This window comes from Phycodurus eques, chromosome 6, assembly GCF_024500275.1.
Source record: "Phycodurus eques isolate BA_2022a chromosome 6, UOR_Pequ_1.1, whole genome shotgun sequence".
NCBI classification, from domain to species: domain Eukaryota; kingdom Metazoa; phylum Chordata; class Actinopteri; order Syngnathiformes; family Syngnathidae; genus Phycodurus; species Phycodurus eques.
In genome coordinates, this window is record NC_084530.1 from 28,861,988 (window position 1) to 28,883,000 (window position 21,013).

General features: G+C 43.5%; 1 protein-coding gene across 2 annotated transcripts; it reads right to left on the minus strand.

Moving 5' to 3' along the window:
- Window positions 1-1,652: 1,652 nt before the first annotated feature.
- Window positions 1,653-20,694, minus strand: ldlrb (low density lipoprotein receptor b). 2 transcript variants are annotated; one of them, XM_061678844.1, is made up of 18 exons: window positions 20,523-20,694; window positions 15,497-15,616; window positions 14,668-14,790; window positions 13,666-14,037; window positions 12,813-12,935; window positions 12,165-12,287; window positions 11,819-11,941; window positions 11,574-11,702; window positions 11,331-11,502; window positions 10,261-10,488; window positions 10,068-10,186; window positions 9,850-9,989; window positions 7,127-7,268; window positions 6,891-7,043; window positions 6,679-6,813; window positions 6,059-6,133; window positions 5,806-5,963; window positions 1,653-5,171 (listed from the first exon to the last, which is right to left on the minus strand). In XM_061678844.1, exons 1-18 carry the CDS (start codon window positions 20,677-20,679, stop codon window positions 5,130-5,132), a joined length of 2,634 nt encoding a protein of 877 aa, XP_061534828.1. In that variant the 5' UTR covers window positions 20,680-20,694; the 3' UTR covers window positions 1,653-5,129. The 2 variants fall into 2 exon arrangements, with proteins under 2 accessions (XP_061534828.1, XP_061534829.1); XM_061678845.1 differs by lacking the exon at window positions 20,523-20,694 and adding an exon at window positions 19,305-19,479.
- Between the last annotated feature and the right edge of the window lie 319 nt (window positions 20,695-21,013).

Consider the following 21,013-nt stretch of genomic DNA (forward strand, 5'->3'; position numbering starts at 1 on the left):
GTCATTGTGAAACCGATACTAACGACACAGTTTCTATTCCTACAATGTATATTTAATATGATTGTAAGCCACTGTAACATGAGGCGCAGTTTGAACATTAACACTACACTTAAATATAAGAGAACAAAAAAAAAAAAAAAACTGCACTTAACGACTCGTTTAGTTTCCACACAAAAGTAAATACAAGTTTGAAAACAAACGATTCCTGAAGATTAAACGTCAATTCATTGGACTAAAAAGTTAAATACAACCGAACTGTACCGCGTACCACTAAAAGGAGGCAGACTTTGAGAATCACACTCTATTTCTGATAAACGTTCAGCGATAACATTCACCACCTGCCACGGATAGATTACATACTCCTTTGACTATATTGCTGGTCATAATAAACGGCCTATTTTCACCCTCGTGCATGTGATTGCACTCGATTGGTTGCCAAGCAGACATCTCCTGTGAGCTTCTCATTGGAACAGTTTGTGCCATTGTTAGGAAGCCAACACGGGACACTCTTCTCTCATTTACATCCCAACCCTCCATTCTTCCCTCTTTTCGGTTTTCGGACACTCCCCGCTCACGTTGATGAAGCAGTGGCGTGAGATGCCGCTCCTCCCTCTCCGTCAGACAGCTGACCAATGGGGAGGCGGCGACGGCATGAGGTGACTGAGGATGAGGGCGGGTGGAGCAGGTGAAGCAAGCCCATTGTCTCACAGGAACAGCATTGCGACCTCATTAGGAGGTGTCAAAACGCACACACTTTGCATGATGCAAAAACTTGACAGTGGAATAAAATTGCACATGGCGCCATCCTTGGATAGTCAAATAAATTGGATTAATAATTTAAAAAAAAAAAAAAAAAAGTGTCAATCAAAGCTATTGGGAGTAACAATCAGTTGTGGAATGTGGATGCCAGATCCGGACAGGCGACATAGCACACACGCATGTGGCAATCCTAACTTGTAGAACGTGCGACGCGTGTCCGCATGCGTTTGCACAACCGAGTGTTCCCTCGCTCTCTGACATTCGAAACCTGACCTCCGCCATGTCACACATCTCACTCCAGTGCGGACAGCGACCGTTGCCGTGACAACCTCCTCCTTTGCTTTCACCCACACACAAATGGACGAAGTTGCCAACAGAAGTCAAGTCAGCTCAACGTTTGAATGTTTTGAAGCCCAGGCCTAAAAAGTATTTTGTTTTTTCCCTTCATGCTTATGATTGAGCAATTCACACGACTCACTTTTAATCATGTAAAGCGCATTGAGCGTATGGCATAAATAAATTTGCCTTGCCTTGCCAAACCACTTACTCCCCACGTTACTGACTTTTGTTCGGTGTCCTTTTGGGGCCACGGATGACACGAGATTACCAGTGACTGCAGAATCTCGTTATCGCTCTACAACGTGTTCAAAATGTATTTAAATGGCCAAATCACATCCGGAATATTTACATCTCGGACAAAAATACATTTGGCATTTTTTTTTTTTTTATTCCAAAAAATACCACCGAGCTGACAACAAGGGACACTAGGAATGAACAAGCAGTGTGCGCTACCGGGAAGGAGCTGAAAAACCTTCTGCTTTACACCTTAGCACGTGCCCTACTTTTCACAGTGGAAAAGAAAAAGTCGTACAAAAAACAAAAGATCCAAAATGAACCATGCTATTGCCATCACCGACGACGACAAAAGTTTAATTGCAGTCTCTACATACGAGCACACAGTTATGAACACATTAAATAATAGGCTGCACAGTTTGACCAGAGTAGCCAAGATGTTTAGGTAAGCTAGGATGTCGGACACATTTTGAGCTGACGTTTTGTTTGTTAAACGTGTAGCTCCTGCCTGAAAATGAACCGAAACAGTGAATAGACTAACTTTTAAGTGGTGGTTTTAAAATATCATCAACACATTTTTGCTTTTAATTTGAACAACAGTCTTTGGCCAAAATAACTACTTTCGTGATGCAGGAGTAAAGATTTTGTAGTTGGTATGTTGATTCTGATGCAAAATACGGCACACCCTCCAAATTTTCAACGTACAAAACAGTGGAAATGACGAATTTTAATACACAACGGATCAATATTTTCTCCTACTTTTCACTTATTGTTTACACAAAAAAAACTCATTCAACAAATAAAAAGTACTAACTCAAAATATGTCCGGGATATGAATCAGATTGGGATTTTACTGCAATACCACACCAATCAAAAACCTCTCCAATATCCACCCCATGAATAAATAACCTTGGGAATTTAGAATATTTCCTGATTCAACACACACAGAAAGACAACAGTTACAAAATTGTTTACATTCAACGTCTTCATTTGAAACTGATTCATTTTTGGTGAACAGGAAATTTAGCAGCTTGAGCATTTAGAACGTAAACCGCCTCCATACTATTTATTAGGGCTGGGCGATTAATCGAAATGTAATCGTGATTCCAATTTTGCCTTCTCACGATCACAAAAACGTGCATGCAAGTTCCTGCGTTGTAAACGCACCCTGAATGCACCATGTGTTGCTTCTGCCCTCCCTGAGCGTGCTTTAAGCTATTTATTGACACCCCAGTTGGAGTTTACTGTAAAACTAAGCCCAGAACAACAATAAAACAAAAATGCACACATTGTATATTTAAATACAAGACATCGCCAACTTATGCTAACACTTGAAGGGTTAGCTAACAGTGGCATTGGATCACGGGCGAGATTCACCTTCAAATAACGAATATTCACACAAACGGCGTAGCAACATATACGGCCATCGATGTAACAATATTCACTGTCATAGTCTTCCAAATCTTGAAAAAAAGTATTATTGCAACTCTCTTCTTCTACTCGTTAGCTGACTATAAATATGCAGCTCCATGCATACATCGCACCACGCTGCCCCGAAGAGGCCAAGGAGTGGAGAGCAGGAACGGCGCTTTGTATAAAAAGACGAAAAATATGACAAAAATAAATAAATCTTGTTTTAGGTCAATTAGGATTACCAACATTATTTCTGTTGATATAATACTGAGAGAAGTATTTTTTTTAGCCAATGGTTTTAGCCATGACTATTTATTTTTATTTGTATTTTGTAATATATTACTACGACCCCAATTCCAATGAAGTTGGGACGTTGTGTTAAAACAAAAACAGATTACAATAATTTGCAAATCATGTTTAACCATTTAATTGAATACACTACAAAGACAAGATATTTGTTCAAAACTGATTAACTTAGATGGCTGAAACACATTCCAAAAAAGCTGGCACAGGTGGCAAGTTGAGGAATGCTCATCAAACACATCCCACAGGTGAACAGGCTAATTGGGTACAGGTGGGCGCCATGATCGGGTGGGAAAGGACCTTCCCTGAATTGCTCAGTCATTTACAAGCACAAGTGCGTGAGAAAATAGTCCAGTCCAACAGTTTTAAAGACAATGTTCAACGTACAATTGCAAGGAATTTGGGGATTTCATCATCTACGGTCCATATTATTATCAAAAGGTTGAGAATCTGGAGAATTCACTGCATGTAAGCGGCAAGGCCGGAAACCAACATTGAATGCCCGTGACCTTCGATCCCCCAGGCGGGACTGCATCAAACGACGACATATCACCACGTGGGCTCAGGAACACTTCAGTAAACCCTCCATCCATCCATTTTCTGATGCATTCAGCATGTGGCCACCGTGCCGCCTTCAGAAAACCAATGTCAGTAAACAGTCAGCACTACATCACCAAAAAACCTTCAGACCGGGCCAGAGGGGGGAAAACCATCTGGACAGTTATGACCGGACCGTTATGACCGCAAAGTTCAAACGCCAGCATGTGTGATGGTATGGGGCTGTTAGTGCCAGTGGCATGGGTAACACCACATTTGTGCAGGCATCATTAATGCTGAAAGGTACATACAGGTTTTGGAGAACCACATGCTGCCATCCAAGCAACCTCTTTTTCATGGATGCACCTGCTTATTTCAGCAAGACAATGCCAAAACCACATTCGGCACGTGTTACAACAGCGTGGCTTCGTACTGGCCTGCCTGCAGTCCAGACCTGTCTCCCATTGAAAGTGTGTGGTGCATTATGAAGCGTAAAATACGACAACGGAGACCCCGGACTGTTGCTGAAGCTGTACATCGAGCAAGAACAGGAAATAATTCCACCTGGAAAGCTTCAAGAAAGTGTGTCAGTTCCCAAACGTTTATGTTGTTAAAGGTGATGTAACAACATGACCCGGTCCCAGCTTTTTTAGAATGTGTTGCAGCCATCAAATTATAAGTTAATGACTAAAAACAAAGTTGTTAGAACATTAAATATCTTGTCTGTGTGTATTAAATGGTTGAACATGATTTGCAAATTATTGTATTCTGTTTTTATGTGTTCCAACTTCATTGGAATTAGGGTTGTATATTTTGTTACCAATTTATTTTCTGGTTCTTTTAAGCTATATTTATAAAGTTGAGTATTGGTAGTTAAATAATAATGGTGTTTATTCCTCGTGATTTCTAGATCAAAATAATCGTGATAATTCTCCCCCCCCCCACATAATCGCCCAGCCCTAATATTGAGTTCCCTTCATTCAACGAGAGCGTAACGCCTCACTAAGTAGAGCAGTGCGACTCTCTGGAGAAGACAGACACACTTTTGACCAAGTCATTGAAACCTTCACATCCTTTACGGTTGTCATGACTAGAAATAAAAATAAATAAAAGCTTACAGACCATACAGTAGAGTTACAGGCGTGAGCATCAAAAAGGTAGTTAATGGAAATGACCTACAACATCCAGCAAGTGTCTGAAAGGCACACTTGTAAGACGTCACTGATTGGATTGGCTTTTGAATCACTGTTCCTGAATCATTGGGCGGCATCCCAATGGGTCCTCGTTTACAGTAGCTCAAGGCACCAGCGAAGAAGAAGAAATGTTGCAAAAAGCTTTGGTTACATTCAGACGGTCACAAACGACAAGCTGTGCAATAATCCAGACGTAGTGTCCGGTGCTTCTTTGGATGGTGCCGCGGTCAAAAACAAAGTCACAAAAATGACGTTATTTAAAAAAAAAAAAAAAGTAAAAGAAAAAAAGGCTTCATTATTGTTCTGGAAAACAAACAAACAATCAAACTGAATATCTTCGGCATGTTGTGGTCATGCAGTGTCTATGTCCTCCTCCACACTCAGCATTTGCCTCTGCAAAGAAGAAAAATTACATTCAACTTTCGTGTCAGTGAACACATCACAACGAAATGCAGACCGCATCTAAAGTGGAGCACATCGCGACAAAGTTCAGCCTATTTCCCACATTGCGATAATAGTCAGTCAAGGCCCGACTGTGTTAAGGGTGTTTTTTTCCTTCCGGATCTGATAGGGAAACGTTCGGAGCTGACAATAGTAAATGTTAATAAACCTGTTCCAATATTTTCCATAACAAATCATTACGTGTGTGGTCAACACTGAGTCAACACTGCCGATTAGGAAGCGTGCGCTGTTGCCAGACAGCAACTAGTTGTGTTGAGTGTCTCACAAATCATTTACCACAATAAAAATGAGAAAAACAGTTTGCAACCGTAATGTAGCTACCAAATAAGCTAACAGTTAACCTCGCATCTTCTATTACTTCTCCTACTAAGTCTACTTTGTTCTTTGGATTTTTTCTTTTCGGTGAAATGCAAGGTTCTGACTGTATCCTCCTTTAGACAGCAAACTAGTTTCTTGTTTAACCTCTGCTGGTTGCAGCCAAGTCGTGCACTCCATTTGGCCAATCGAGAATCATAGAAATAATACGGCCCATCCCGAGTTGAGCTGAAGTGAAAGTGAGGATTACCTGTAGATGGACGTAGCCTTCAGAGTTCCTGAAGCTTTGCTCCTCGTCCTCGGTGGTCTTCTGGTACACGGGGTTGACAAAGCGGATGGTGTTAGTGTTCCTCAGTCGCCAGTGTCTCCATAGCAACAAGGCTCCAATCACTAAGGGGATCACGGCCACTGGGGTGAAGGAGGAAGAAAGGGTGAAGGGGTGAGGTTTAACTGTGAGGCAGCGCAAAGAAGAGTAAGATGACTTGTAGGATGTCAAAAAATACCAATTGGAATTGTGATGTAGAGAGCAGCAGTGTGGGACGACTGCGCCTCTGCGGGCTCGTCTGCATGTCTGTTTGCTGAAAAAGTAGAGAGAATTTTTTCCAATGGTATTCCTTCACAATCTAGAGAATCGCTTCGAATACACTTTTCATGCTCAGAAACAGCAACAATTGCAAAGTAACTTATTGACAAGGACTACGCTCAAATAACAACATGTCCAGTCAGGATTTTTAGATCTTTCACGATTAAAAATAGCCTCATCGTGGGGGAGATGTTCCAGACCCACCTGCTCGAGGAGAAAATCTGCAGTAGTGCCAAATACTTTCAACATTAGAATGCAAAGTTGGTAAGCGAAAAAATATATAGAAAATACTGTAAGCATTGTAGTGTTAAGATATGTGCGTGGCGTCGTTGGGACTGCGTGTGAGTGTCTGGGTGTAGGCCGTGGCCGACAGCAGATTGTGAGAGAGTGAATATAGCGGGGGCACGAACAATGCACCATGATATAGCGGGTTTACTATTACTGCTAATACGAAGACAAAAAGTACTGTAAGTATTTAAGCATTTAGGTAATGACCTCAATTCTGAGGAAAGCCGGCACTAGTGTAGGCGTGTGATGTACCTTGAGCGGGAGCAGAAGGCTGAAGTCTGGGGGAGATGTCGGGCTTCTGCGACCGAATGGTGGAGGTCGCGGTGGTGGTATTTGTCGGAACTGCGCTTTCGTGTGGCTCACTCTCGTCGCTTACGGCAGGAGGCGCTAGTGCACAAACCCAAATTAAGAGTTCGTGTCTATCGATATCAATGTCCACCACGGTGGTCCAGTGAGACTCGTACCTGCCGCACATTTCCTCATGTCGGGCGCCATGCTCATGTTATCAGGGCAGGCGCAGGTGTATTTGGGCGAGCGTTGGTTGATGACAGGCGCAGGAAGGCACAGGAACTCACAGCCTCCGTTCATACCGTCGCCCTCTGTGCACCAGTTGGAACCTGAAAGCAGAGGGAAAAGGTTAAAAGAATGGCATAAACCTTTTTCTTTTGTTGCGATCTGAATTGCGGTGACTTGGGTGTACCGTTGGGTTGCTTGAGGTCGTGGTAGAGCACGATGTCCTCTGGGTGGTCCAGGTCGTCGGCGAGCGCCGTGATGTTTTCTCCAGTCTTCCGGTCAGCACTGAAAACGGCGCCGTGGCCCGCGTCCGTCCAAAACACTTCATCCTGCACAACAGCAAAAACACAACTAATGTATCTACCTACAGTAACTGACCCTAATTGATCAAAAGTGCACACAGCATTGCCCAGGCTCGGTATCAACCAAACAGCGTCAACACACGTGACCTAAATTACTCACTTTGACCTTTGAAATAATTCAACTCGGAAGTAAGCTAATTGCGCACACACCCGTGCTTGACAACACCACAGAGGTGCGCGTGTCACACACGCTGCCAAGAAAATCCAATTGAGCAACTGTCGACAACGTGAATATACAACCAGACTACAAAAAGGGGTTTAGCATTTATTGCAGGAGCTGGTGTCCATGTCACTTGAATACCAAGTTAACAAAACGAGGAAATGTCTCACGTGAGGAGAAATGTCATGTCATATAAAGACCAAAAAAATGCAAAGAAAAAGAAAAGTTGTAGCTAGAATAAACTAAATATGCAATCATTTTTATATATACATAGGAACGGCTGAAATCAATCATCCCTGAGGTCATAAAATTCAGAATTCGACCATATTTGGGGGCAAACGTTTTCCTACGTTGCAATAATAAGCAATGATGGCAGTCCAGGCTGCTCAGTTCAATGTGGCCAACTCAAAACTGAGTCAACAAAAAAAACATTTTTTTCAAGAAAAATGGAACGCACACGGCAGAAAAGATGCCTTTATTCTTATTATGAAGAGACTCACCGCCGAGGCACAAGGAAGCTAACTTAAGCGAACTATAATTATAGCAAAAATGTCCTTAGTTTTCGTTTTTGTCAATTCCATACGTGAGCTTCCGGGGTTGATTTGAAAATGTATTTATTTCGGTACGGCTGTAAGGAAACAAGGAAGGTCAAACAGTCGTTTGGGAATCGTAGTTCTTTTACTGTGTGTCGCCTAGAAATGACGTCACTCGGTACCAGCCAATAAAAAGGCGCTTCTTCAAATTCTGTGGACTGTTGTATCGTACCTGTATTTGAATTGTGGATGTTCATCTGTTACTAAGGTAATACATACAGTTTTCTTTTTTTAAAGTCATAATCCACAACTATTTTTTTGTTTAAAAAAAAAATAATAAAATAAAAATTAAAACAATTTCACCCAAGCCACTACAAGAGTACATGACAGAATGCTGATTAATCTTCTGAAACATCACGCTATATTTTTCAATATTTATTTTTTTATATTCAGTGACTATCCTATACATTCCCACGCCGGATCACTTGGTGGTGCTCTAAAATGACGTAACGCAAAATGACGTATTAGGGCCATATATGGACAGCGCGCAGGTTGACTGAGCCCACAGCGAAAGGAGAAAGCATGCGGGGTTGGAAAGAGGAGAGCGGTCAAGCATTTAGCCTACGTCATATCGATGTGATATAGCTTTAATATCACACACTCAACCTGTATTAAAAAACTACACTGTAAAAAACAACCTATAGAATGTCCCCAATAAATGCAGGGTAACAATTTGCAGCCACTTTAATTTGGGTAAATTTAAACCACATATTTTGAGCGAAGAATAGATTCAATAGCGATCAAATACTTACAAAACTTGCCACAGATTTCTGATTGCATTTCAACCACAGCGTCGGTAGGGGCTAGTATACTTTTGTGTTAGTCTCATCAAGTGTAGTGCCAATTGACGTATAGAAAGACTCAAACTTGCCAGTCAGTGAGATGCCAACACATACATCTCCCACATTTTAGCGAGATTGGCACACTCTCGAACACTGTTGTATCAAATGAACTGCACATAATAGCCTGCTAACTTTACCTGACACACTCATAATACACGCAGGAACGAATCAACGTTTACCTAAGCTTGTCTTACTATATAGTGCATTTTTCTTTGTCGTTTGTTTGCTTTTGTGCTGATTCGCTAGCTAACAACCGATCAGTGTGATCAATTGTCACCGATGGCCGATGCCATTTTGTGGCGACGAGCTGATGACACGTCAATTAGTCCGCCATGCATGCGTCACGTGATGCATATTGTAGTACCAATGGCTTTTAGGTGGATTTTACTCAATTTTTACTGTTGTCAGATAGGTAGCGATTCATCTCTAAATTTACCCTAATCTTTAGGGTACTTTACCCATCTAAAATAATAATGTACATTTTAGATGATTCGCGTGGATTATATTTACCATTCTCCAAAATCTTTTTTTTTTTACAGTGTAATACAACCTAAACTAAAATGAAGCATTTTTGAAAAAAATAAAAACTTAACAAACGTGCTCTAAAAACTAATTTAAAAAAACTAATTTAAAAAAAAAAAGGCACGGCACTCAAAACAAAGTCAAAACTAACTATAATGGAAAATCCAAAACCACTATAACACTTTCACATAACCACGTCCATTTATGGCGACTATACATAATTGACTGTTTTTACATATGAATGTTCTAAACTCACAATTAAGAATATTAAAATGCTACGTAAACACAATTTCCACAGTTAATACAGCCTTCGTGATGGAAAACATCTGATTCAGCAACTGATTAATAATATTTCTATGAAAAAGAAAAAAAAAAAACAACCTTTCACCGAAACAATGTTCTTCATGTCATGTCATGACTTCATCACTAACCTCAAACAGAGTCAGAGAGCAGGGATGTGAGAGGTTCTCTTCGCTGAAAATGAGGGTGTGTCTGCTCCCTCCGTTCACGTCCACACTGGACAGCGTGTGCAACTTGGAGTCCACCCAGTAGAGGCGCTGGTTGGCCACGTCTGCTCGCCCCCAACAAACATTTCATTGGGCGATTATTACGGCTGTTTGCCTTGTCTAAGTGACGGATGTGAGCTTACCGAAGGCGATTCCATTGGGCCACACTATGTTGTCAGTTACCAAGGCGACGCGGTCGGCTCCGTTCAAACCGCTCTTTTCTATCTTCGCCTCGTCGCCCCAGTCGCTCCAGTACATGAAGCTGACAGAAAGACACAAGACGGTTGGAATCGTGTTCAGCATCAATCATCAATGAAGCTCTTAAAGCTCACTCACTTGTTGACGGGATCCACCGTTATGGCTTTCGGCCTTTGAATATTGTCAGCGATCAGCGTCTTCCTCTTGCGGCCGTCTGTCGTCGCCACGGAGATGGTCTGCAAAGAACCGTCGGTCCAGTAGATGTTGCCGTGGATCCAGTCCACGGCGAGGCCTTCCGGGGCCTCGATCCCATCGCCGATCACCACTTTGTGCCGGGACGTGTTGGCGGCCACGTCGATCCTGCAGCTGCCAGGGGGAAGCGTCGTATTCAATTATCGCTCACGTCGAGCGCACATATACGTAAGCGGATTTAAAAACCACACTAAACCCACAGAGATGTAAAAATGAAATTTAAGTCTGCATCATTTGACTTTTGAAAAAGCAACAGGTGGCTGCACTAATCCTAACGTGGCCATTTCAGCCTATCAGAAGCCTGAAGTTATAATTTCGAGAGGAAAAAGTACAAAAACATCAATGTTGAATAAAGGAAAACGGGAAAAAATAAATGTGCAGTGATTTTGAGGTAGTGTTTCGTGTGACCATAAAGTTAACATATGCACATAATAAAAAGTGAATAAAAAAAGTTATTATTAAACATCTCATTTTAGGGATAACAGCAAGCATTAAAAACTAGAAATGGCTACGATGTATCACACCTGCATTCTGATCCATTTATGATACTGATAATGGATTATAAAGGTTAATCAACAAAACAATCAGCCCAAATCCACAGTAAAAAATACAGTCCTTTGAATTTACTTATTTTCTACATCGGTTGCAAATTTATTAAAATATGGTAAACTGATATATTTATTTTGCAATTTTTCCTTGTCGAAAATTACGTCGCTTTACCACATTTTAATTACGTGCAACCAATGTACTTGTTCAAGTTGGGTAAATGTAAAGGAGTTTTCTTCCCAGTGTCAATTGTCTTTTGAAGGTCATTGAATCTAGAGAAAGAAAACACTTCACTGAAATCCAATTTTTGAAATCATTAATTGCCAGTGTACAAAATTTGCACATTAACCAAATAAAACTGCTGCCCAACACTTTCTGACCAAAGGCGGATTCATCAGTGGGCTTTTCACCTGTAGATTTTCTTGTCTGAATGGTCCGACCAGAAGATGATCTTGTTGGGCATGTCAATGTCCAGAGCAACCGCGTTCTTCAGCTCGCTCATCACAGGCTCGTACTCTTGGCGATCCACCGTCACCATCCTCACGTCGTGCTTGTTGGTGAAGTAAAGTGTGGGCCTGGCTCCTGGAGGAGACACCGAGGCCAAAGGTGACAACGCCATCTTCATTTTGGTGATTGCATGTTTCAAGCATTACCTAACACGGCTTTGCAAGTCTTGCTGGCAGGGTCCATCTGATAGCCTTCGTGACAATCGCACTTGTAGCCTCCAGGCTCATTGATGCAAATCTGACTGCAAATGTCCGGGTCCGCACATTCGTCGACGTCTGCAGGTGGTAGGTGACAAGGTCAAAGGTCTGTGGTCGGCTCTCATTGAAAAGAATGCTCTTTGTCTTAACTTTCTTCATCCTTCAAGGCTACACCCACGTTTCGTAGCACTCACCTTCACAGCTTCTTTCGTCCGCTTTGAGTCCGTATCCAGGAGGGCAGGAGCAGCTGTAGCCGAGTTTGTGATCAATGCAACCGTGGGAGCAGCCGCCATTTGCAATCAAGCACTCGTTCCTGTCTGTCGTGGAGACCCGCACAACCGCAACAATAAACAGAACATTCTTTTTCAAAGGCAAGACTTTTTGGCAAAGTTCTTAAGTTGAATGAATAAAGAGCTCAGTCACGACAACCACTTTCCAAAGCTACTTCGATACTCTTTCAAACAACAAAATACACAAGCCAGTCAACATTTTCCAGCCTATGAGCTATAACAGTATACAGAAATGGGAACGAGCACTTGCCACACTGTCCGACTGGTTCATCCGAATTGTCTACACAGTCTTGCTGCTTGTCGCACACCTTGGCCGTGCCGACGCACTCCCCGCTGCCGCACTTGAATTGAGTGGGGGCGTCGCATGCGATTTCTAGGGAGAAGACCATACGTTTAAAAGCAACAGTCATTTACGAGGAATTACCAATGGTAATTGTACATGTGGTGGGGGGGGGGGACGACAAAAAGGCATCAAATCTATCTCCAAATACATGGTTGTGCACAATCACAATATCTCCAGTTGTCTCTGATTCTGTATTTATGTAGGGTTGCAAATTCCAGGGATTTATGAAATTTACAGATGCATCTCAAAAATACAATAGTGCAAAACTTTTGTTTCCGTCGTTAAATCACAGGTTCAACTACACTTAGGAACTAACTTATCTTTCAATGTTATCCTTTGTTAAAAACAATCCCATTTTATGCAAATTCAGTTGAGTCTTAGTCCGACGCACAGAGCACATAACTTACTGTGTTGCCGAGCCCATACAAAGCGTAGAGCTTTACATATTCACAATCCATTAGCTAATTTTCCCATGGAACATTTCCAGAGAGTTTCTAGAACCTCAGACCACAGAAGCTTTTCAAGGAAACAATCAGGTTCCAATAATCAAGTCACCTGCTTGGCAGCCGATCTCATCGCTGGAGTCCGGGCAGTCGCGCACGTTGTCGCACTGACTGCTGCCGTGGATACACGTGCCGTCACTACACGGAAACTGATCGGGGCGACAGCTAGGGACAGCTGGAAAAAGAAGAAAATGGATGAAACGACAGGGGAGACTAAAGCGGAAGTTGGTTTAAACAACAAATGATGGGAAAATCCTGGTCTGTGAGCTACATGACAGCATTTGATGGTTTGCCACGCAATGCTAAAAAAAATTTTTAGCATCCCATTTTCCAAATCCTTCCATATCTTCTACAAGTTTAGCTGTCTCAGATTTATTACTTTACGCCCGATGCATTTTGCCCCCATGCAGCAGTCGCTTGCTCCAAGCTCGACACCTTCACGCTTTCCACGAGTCAGCAACACAAAAACGCGCATTAAAAATAGCACATAAAAACACTTCCCTGTTAAAGTTACCCAGAAACTTAACACCCCTGATATTTACATCTCATCTCTTTTTCAGAAGAACATTGTAGTGTGCCATAACTGCATAGTGGTAGGCTGTTCCAAAATAATAAATCGAGTGGCTACACCACATAAATTATGAAACCGTCATTTGCTTATGAGAGCACTTGGCGTGGGGCTTACTTCGACAGATTCAATGTCCAACACCTGTATATTTATTTTTTTCAGTATATAATTTAATAAAAAGAAAAAAGCAAATGATCAGGATGTTGCTTCCATTTTAGCCAGGAAACACCTTGATAATTGTTTGATATTTGCGTGTGCAAAAATTTAGGATGGACCTCAGGGGACCAGACTGGACTGGACTGGACTAAAAATCCTCGAAAAGAGAAAACCAACTCACTGCAGTTGACTTCATCCGACCCATCATCGCAATCTTTGTCTCCATCACAGCTCCACATCCAGTTGATGCACTGGCCATCAGCGCAGTGTAACTCGTGGTCCCCACAAGTCACCACGGGGGGGGGCTCGCTCGCACAGTTCTGGGGCCACTCGTCAGAGGAGTCACTGCAGTCCGCATCGCCGTCGCAGCGCCAGCTACCGGGCACGCACCTCGAGTTGTTACACTGGAAGTATTGCGGGTTACAGGTGGTTTTTGGGCAGGAGGCCTCGTCTGAGCCGTCGAGGCAGTCCCTGTCGTTGTCGCACTTGAAGCTGCCGTAGATGCATTGACCGCTGTCACAGCGGAACTGCTGGGCTGTGCACTGCTTTGCCGCTGTGGTTGAGGAGGGAGGAAGAAAGGGGTGAATGCCAACACTATGCTAACACAGGTTGCTAATCTGGCCATTGTTATAGTTACAGGATACTGGGGGCAATCTATTAAAATAATTATGCCCAAATTTGAGCGACACTGTCAGAGAGGTATTCATTTGACAATGTTTATTACTGTGGTTGGCCTACCTTCCATATAATATACAGAAAAATACAGGTTGTTTGTAGTATAATACAATCAACACAAACCAAAGCAGGATTTTCCTCTCTCGCATTAACTGTTTGGCTAAGAATATAATATAATGTTCTTGACTATAAAATGATGAAAAAAAAGGAACTTTGGGCTGCCTCTAGCGCCAAAATCTGACATCATGAACTGTTATTTGACCAGCTTTGCACCAGTTGGGTGTCATTTTTAACTGCAATTATGGTATAACACCAACAGGCAGCGCTGTATCAGAATCAGGTGGAGGTCGAAGAAGAAATAAAAATTAATAGTTTGACTCTGACAGACCAATAATCCTCAATAGATGGGAAGATGTTTTACACATGGTGAGAAGAAAGCTAGCTATTACAGTCAACTGTGTGTAATTTGTGCGTTCACCATCTGCCATCTATACAATTCCAAGCTTACAGCAGTTTTGCTCGTCAGCGCCATTTTGACAGTCGAGGTCGCCGTCGCAGTGCCAGCTCAGCGGCACACACTGCTGCTGGGGGGGACCGCAGTTCATCTCGGACTCCAGACACCGTTTGTCCACTGAGGAGACAAAAACGCGACTCATAGGACTCGACTCCTTCGAACATAGCGTAGAGAAGTAAGATAAACCATTTACACTGCAAATTGAGCTCAGAGAATCTTTTTGGATTTGTGACGTGAGATTTTCCTCATGTAAAAATAAGTGCCGTGGCTCAATTAAGTTTGAGTGCACATCCGGACATAAAAATGTTGCATAAATTATTCGAATAATCAATGAATCTGGTGATTGCTAATGTCTGCTAATGTCTTATTTTGATTAAAAACAGACAATCAGTCTGCTTTCATGGAGGAGCACTGAAATTGGAGAATATTTATCAAAGAAAGGCTGAAATTCCAAAGATTTGGACAATTTTTGGTGAAACAAAGTCTCTAAATGATTAAAGCGATTATCAAAATAGTTATTGATTAAATTGATCATCGGCTAGTTGGCGATTAATCGTTGCACCGCTACTCAAAATATCTATAGGTGTGAATGTGCCCTGCGATTGGCTAGCGACCAGCGCAAGCTATACCTTGGCTCTCGCCCAGAGTCAGGTGTGGTAAGCTCCAGTTATACGCAACCCTAGCGACGACAAATGCTCGATAATCGTTTGCGGTATCATCGATGACGGGATTCGCACGTAATTTTCTTCATGGTAGAAATCCCCTCTCATCATGCAAAGTCCAGGTTGATAAAAATTCCAAAGTCAAGGAAGTAAAAACATACAGCAGTTTTCAGTGAGTTCATCGGTTCTGTCGCCGCAGTCGTCCCAGCCGTCGCAAATCCATCTGCGGGTGACGCAGTGGCCGTTGCCGCACTGGAACTGATTCGAGTTGCATTCGTATGCTGCACATGTGAATGAAAAACAAGAACAACTGACAGTCAAACGATGACAATATAATTGATACTCAGGAGCATGCAGTTGTAAATGGGAGCTTGTGTCAACACACACAAAAAAAGACTGACAACCTTTTTCATGCTGTTTAACTTTGCCAACAGGAGACAAGTTACAATCAAACGGCCACTGAATGTCAGGTAACAGGAAAGTGTGAAAACAACACTTACTATTGGCTCTACTCTTGCAGGGTTTGCTTCAACTTTCATTGATCTCAATAGCTTCCAAGACAAACAAAAACCTTCAACAAGCATTTTTGATTGATGAAACTTAATACCAGTGGAGTGAATTTGTTATTTTTGGGGTGGGGGTCCTACGTTTTTTCTAACACTTGAGTTCTACGTTTTTTCTAACACTTGAGTTGAGTTGAGAGACTGCTGAAGATCTGCCATCCGACTCACCTGCGTGTTACAACCTTGCCAATCAATTTTAACATTAAGAGCGTATTTTGTTGCTTTAATAATAGCAGTGGTAAACGTGATTTACTTGTGTGACAGTTCAAGATGTTAAAATGTTACTTAAAACACTACCTGTAAAGTTAAAACGTTAAAACAGTTTTATGATGGTGGATGGACAAACAACTGTGTTGTAACGGTTCGCCGTAGTTGGGACAATAAAGACAAACGTTTGCCATCGGCGTAACAATGACCTCACAGCTCCACATAATGTTCGGCCAACGTTAGAAATGACGTTGGCTTATTTTGAGGTCATGCCCTCAGATAGTCACAACCTAAGGTGCGTAAACAGCAACATCATCCACGTGCAGCATTCATTGAGATTCGTCCATCGAGCGCTGGGCTTGTGATGATTCACTTCTGAATCAGAATAGCCCATGAAGACAACAGCACGGGAGGAGTCACGCTATCACACCACTGGCTGCTGATTGGTCCCGCAACAGCGTCACCAAGGTAACCAGAAGGCAAGAAGTGCAGACTGACTTGATACTTAAATGTCTTCCGTTCATTAGCTGGAAACAACCCACCACCTGCTTTGTGGAACAGTTTTGAGTCAAAAACCTGCAACAAACCCCCCCTCCCTCTGCTTTAACCCAAACCATAATCCCACCCACCCAGCCAAATGGGAAGTTTTCTTTTTTTTTTTTTTTTTCAAAAACCATTTACAGGAATAGTTTCCCAAGTGAGTGCAGCTGTTGTGTTAACGTACCACGGCAAAGAGACCACAACATTTGCAATTGCAAGCGCTCTGAAACCCACCCCCGCCTCCCTCCAAAAAGTCTCGACTGAGTCCTTGTTTCACAAAACCGAAACTAACACCCAAGGCCATTTTTTTCCCCATTTCCTATCGCTTATCCTGCCCCGAGTCAAGAGGCAGAAAATGACGCACAATATCTACTGAGGAGTTAAGTTAGGCCCCTCTTTGAGCCGTCACCTTGTCGTGGTGGAGGGGTTTGTGTGTCCCAATGATCCTAGGAGCTAAGTTGTCTGGGGCTTTATGCCCCTGGCAGGGTCACCCATGACAAACGGGTCCGAGGTGAGAGACCAGACAAAGCACGGCTCAAAGACCCCTAATGATGACGATAAACAATGGACTTCGTTTTCCACTGCCCGGACGCGGGTCACCGGGGCCCCCCGCTGGAGCCAGGCCTGGTGGTGGGTCCCCCTTCCCATGGGCTCACCACCTGTTGAGGGGCCATAGGGGTCGGGTGCAGTGAGAGCTGGGCGGTGGCCGAAGGCGGGGACCTTGGCGATCCGATCCCCGGCTACAGAAGCTGGCTCTAGGGACGTGGAATGTCACCTCTCGAGAGGGGTTGGACTCTTCCACTCTGGAGTTGCCCACGGTGAGAGGCGCCGAGAAGGTGTGGGTATACTTATTGCCTGTACGTTGGGGTTAACCCCGGTGGACGAGAGGGTAGCCTCCCTCCGCCTTCGGGTGGGAAGACGGGTCCTGACTGTTGTTTGTGCCTATGCACCAAACAGCAGTTCAGAGTACCCACCCTTTTTGGAGTCCTTGGAGGGGGTGCTGGAGAGCGCTCCCGCTGGGGACTCCATCGTTCTGTTGGGGGACGTCAATGCTCACGTGGGCAATGACAGTGAGACCTGGAAGGGCGTGATTGGGAGGAACGGGCCCCCCCGATCAGAACCCGAGCGGTGTTGTTATTGGACTTCTGTGCTTGTCACGGATTGTCCATAACGAACACCATGTTCAAGCATAAGGGTGTCCACACGTGCACTTGGCACCAGGACACCCTAGGTCGCAGTCGGTTGATCGACTTTGTGGCTGTGTCATCGGCTTTTTCCGACATCCGTCCAACTTCCTGGAGTGACATCACCCCTCAACATCCTGCGTGGCGCAAGTACATAGTAGGATTGCTCCACAACTGGTGGGTGAAACCACAGGATGGGGAGGTGGCTCAGTGGCATGACTCAGACGATTCAGTATTTAGCCGATAACATTTCCAAGAGAATATAAATGAAATGAAAATGGAGCACAAGGGGGGGGGGGGGGCTCCAGTCACACGGCGTTGCGTTGCTCACCGGAGGGGCTGAGAGGCGAAGACTTTTCAGATTATTGAAGGAAGCTAAAATAAATTCTCGGTACTTTGTTGGCCTTCAAGTGTTTTAAGTTCACTGCTTCAACATTCATGTTTTCTTTTGCCTTTCATTGTGTTTCAACCCAGTCTTACTGTTGTTGCATTACATGTTGGACACAAATAAGAAATAGTATCGAAGTGCGTTCCGTCTCATAGGTAGTGCTTCCCTAGAAACTTTGAATACTACATTTGCTATCTGAGCAAAGCCCTTTATAAAGGAAAGCAAACATTTAGTAACTTAAACTAAATTAAAAAGGACACCATGTTAGGTATGTTAATAAATCAGAAAAATGGCGGTCATTTTCTTTCCATTTCGCTGTGCAAGATTTTGGATACGGCAATTTAGCAGATGTCCACGATAATCGTGTTTTCTCATTGTTTCGTGCAAAGTAATATTTTTTTCAGATTACCTTGTTGGGGAATGCAAACCTCATTTTTGAATTTTTCAATTCGGTTGAGATTTTCTGTGGTTCTGAAAAAGAGGAAAATGTTCCTCGATTTCGGCATGGGGGAAAAAAAATAATAATAAATAAAATAAATAAATAAATCACACGTTCGGAAGATTCGTACACAATAGAAAACAGTCTGTGGTTCACTATTATTATTGTTGTTTTGCTTGAAGTAATTTTGGCAATGAACTTTCTCTCAGTTCGACCCGGAAAATGAGATGGCTCGAGTGGACGGCGCCACTGAAAAATTGGAAACATTTTAAACATCACATTTCTACTAATAAGACTCACATCCGGGCATTTCCCGACCAAAGAATCAAAAGAATCCAAGAGTTTCGATCACACATTTCCAAATGCTTTACATCGATTTGAAACTTCTTACGATTCTTTCTATCGAGATATTTCGTGCGTGTATTCTATCCAACGATATCATCTTTTTTGATATACGGGTTATTTTGAAAATGGCAGTGAGATTCCTAACATGGCGTTGGACCGCGAGAATTTGCGCCCCCTCGTGGAGCCGCGTGTGTGGTGCGCACACACTTGACCCGCAGACAAATGCAAGACGTTCTCGTTATTTTCACGCCTCGGTCATCAATCGTGCTACGGCAGTGATGATGATGATGATGCCAGCCTCACCTGCCAGAGCCGAGCAACGAAGAAGAAGCACGAGCCACGTCGTCAGTCGCCACATGTCCCGCACTTCGTTACTTTGCCCCACTTCCGCGACAGAAAAGAGCACCGCGACGACCGACGGAGGATGACGAGCGCGACCCAAACGTGGTAAGAAGCGACGGCGGGCGAGCGGAGCCTTTTGCCCGTCATATCGGCGAGACGGGCGGGGGCGGGGCTACAGCAGTGGCGTGATCTTTGAAATGGAACGCCTCGCGTGGGGGGGCGGAGCCGCCGCACCGGGTGGGCGTGTCGGCGTCGGCGAACGTGCTTTCCCGACAGCGCTCAATAAGAAAAAAAGAAATGCCTTGATTGCCTTTGGAACAAGCGCAACGAAGTTGTGAAGACGTTTACGATAAAAAAAACGAGTACATCCGTCATCGCGCACACATTTGGCACCAGGGGCGATTCTAGGGCCAGGGGTTGAAAGGGTTGCGCGCTCCCCGCCAGGCATGATCAGTTTCATTTGCAAAGTACAACCCCAACAAGTCATCAACATGGAAAACTATGGGTTGAATATACTGTACACGACGGAGAGCTTGTTTGCCAGTGCACAATGTATTTCCATCTTTTGGATAATCATTGATATTGCGTAAGAAACGTTGTTGAAAAAGTGGAATTTGAGTCATCGGCAAAATTTCGGGCCATGACGACATTGACACGGCATGACCTCCGCCAGCTCAGCAAAATAATTGGGAGTCGGTCTGCAATTTATTTAGCAACTCCTAAGTGACGCGCGGTGGCGAATACTTTTGGTGAGCGAGCTGGGAAGTGGGCGTAATGTTGGCTCGGTTGCGGACGCGCGCAACGAGTTAACTTTTACGGAGGGGGGCAGGTGGGAAGTATTCCTGGAATGGGGAAATACCTGCCGGATTACATATTTCCACACTACCGCAACCACCCACCTTACCTACTACCTGAACCCTAACCCCTACAGCATCTCAGAATCCTCCCCGGAAGAGCTGGACCTCAAGTTCTGCGAGAATCAAAACGATTGCAACGCTGACTTTAAATTGACAACGCAACCTGAACAAGGCGTGTTGAAAAGGATGTCTCAATAGTTTGCTTGACGATGAAGTGCTGCCTACATTAAAAAAAAAAAAATACTATTATTATATATTTTTTTCACACACTCCGCATGTGATATAATCGGAAACTTTCTTCTCTCGCCAACAAGCGCCTCACCTGCTGCAGCCGCGCAATGAAGAAGCGCGAGCACGAACAACGTCCTCAGTCGCCGCATGTCAATTGCTGCTTTGCCCTCCACTTGCGCCAGACGAAATATTGAGGAGAGCTCACGTCGCTTGCGTGGAGGTGGCAGAAGAAAAGGACTTGTCGTCATTCTTTGAATGAAGCGGCGCGACGGCAGTGGCGTGATGGAGGAGGCACCTTGACGTGGGCGCGCTCACGTCACGCATCAAAAGCAAAGCAAATTCCTCTCTTTTATAGTAAAGTGGCCATGTGCTTTCCATGATCAAAAGCATTCTGAAAACAAAAGAGGACCAAAAAAAAAAAAAAAAAAAGCAGCTTAACAACAAAGAGAACCAAGAAATTGAAAAACAACATGCAGTGCAGAAAAGATCATTTAAAAGTGAAAAGGTTCTAAAAAGCACGAGGGGACAAATGTTTTTTTCAAAAAAAGGCCTTTTTAACCTGGACCGAAAGACATTGACACT